The sequence below is a fragment of the Palaemon carinicauda genome, chromosome 5 (genome assembly GCF_036898095.1).
Source record: "Palaemon carinicauda isolate YSFRI2023 chromosome 5, ASM3689809v2, whole genome shotgun sequence".
NCBI classification, from domain to species: Eukaryota; Metazoa; Arthropoda; class Malacostraca; order Decapoda; family Palaemonidae; genus Palaemon; species Palaemon carinicauda.
The window spans coordinates 163,430,337-163,431,584 of NC_090729.1; the positions used below are offsets into that span (position 1 = coordinate 163,430,337).

The window sequence follows — 1,248 nt, forward strand, 5'->3', positions numbered from 1 at the left end:
AGAGATTATCCATTTGAAAATTAATTCATATTTAAAATAATCATCTCGGTAAACTGTACGTGAATTTTATTCATAGGTTCACTGAATAATGTATTTTCCCCATCAACTTCAATGAGTAAATATTTTAAGTTTTAAGGATCGGGTATCAGATGGTCTTTGTTTGAGTATCATATATAAATATAAATATGTTTTATATTTTCATAATAGTTTTAGAATTAATCGTTCACCACCATTGTTCACATAGTGTTTCTATTCAGTTTGTTTATGGGTTTTTTGTATCTGATTTTTCAGACATTCATTGTACTTTTGTTACTTGATGTTATTCTCCATACAAGAGAACAGATATTTAAACTACAAGAGAAACAATTTTCCTGTTTGCCATTTGTTTTATTAAGGGAATTGATGAACACGAAGTTTATCGTGATATTTTTTCAGTTGGCCAGTAAATAAACAATTTGTATTGGCCATAATGGAGAACCAATTTGTATTGGCCACAATGGAGAAACAATCTGTATTGGACACAATGGAGAACCAATTTGTATTGGCCACAATGGAGAACCAATTTGTATTGGCCACAATGGAGAAACAATTTGTATTGGCCACAATGGAGAACCAATTTGTATTGGCCACAATGGAGAACCAATTTGTATTGGCCACAATGGAGAACCAATTTGTATTGGCCACAATGGAGAACCAATTTGTATTGGCCACAATGGAGAAACAATTTGTATTGGCCACAATGGAGAACCAATTTGTATTGGCCACAATGGAGAACCAATTTGTATTGGCCACAATGGAGAACCAATTTGTATTGGCCACAATGGAGAAACAATTTGTATTGGCTACAATGGAGAACCAATTTGTATTGGCCACAATGGAGAAACAATGAGGCCTTAGAAGGTTTTACATTGTTTCAATCCTATTCATTAGAGATTGGGGTATTTCTCGAAAAATCATATATATTTTTTTTGCATATCATGAGGGATTCAGTTAAATAAATAAAGGCCAATTGCTGAAATTTTTCTAGGTTTTAGTTCATTGTCTATTTACATTATTATATCATTTTATTTTATAAACATATTAGGTTCTTTGAAAATAATGGTAAAATAAACAACCCAACATACAAGGAAGAAACAATACTGAAAAGAGCAAAGAGACTGAAAGACTGACAGAGAACAAAGAGCGTTTGCTTGCATGAAATCAGGCGTCGATTATATTGCACAAATCTTCTTGACATTTGCCCTGAAT

At 32.3% G+C, this 1,248-nt stretch overlaps 1 protein-coding gene across 1 annotated transcript; it reads left to right on the forward strand.

Annotated features, from left to right (window-relative positions):
- The first annotated feature begins 469 nt into the window (after nucleotides 1-469).
- On the forward strand, nucleotides 470-889 carry LOC137641245 (uncharacterized). Its single transcript, XM_068373678.1, has one exon. The coding sequence runs from the start codon at nucleotides 470-472 to the stop codon at nucleotides 887-889; it is 420 nt and encodes a 139-aa protein (XP_068229779.1).
- Nucleotides 890-1,248: the final 359 nt, after the last annotated feature.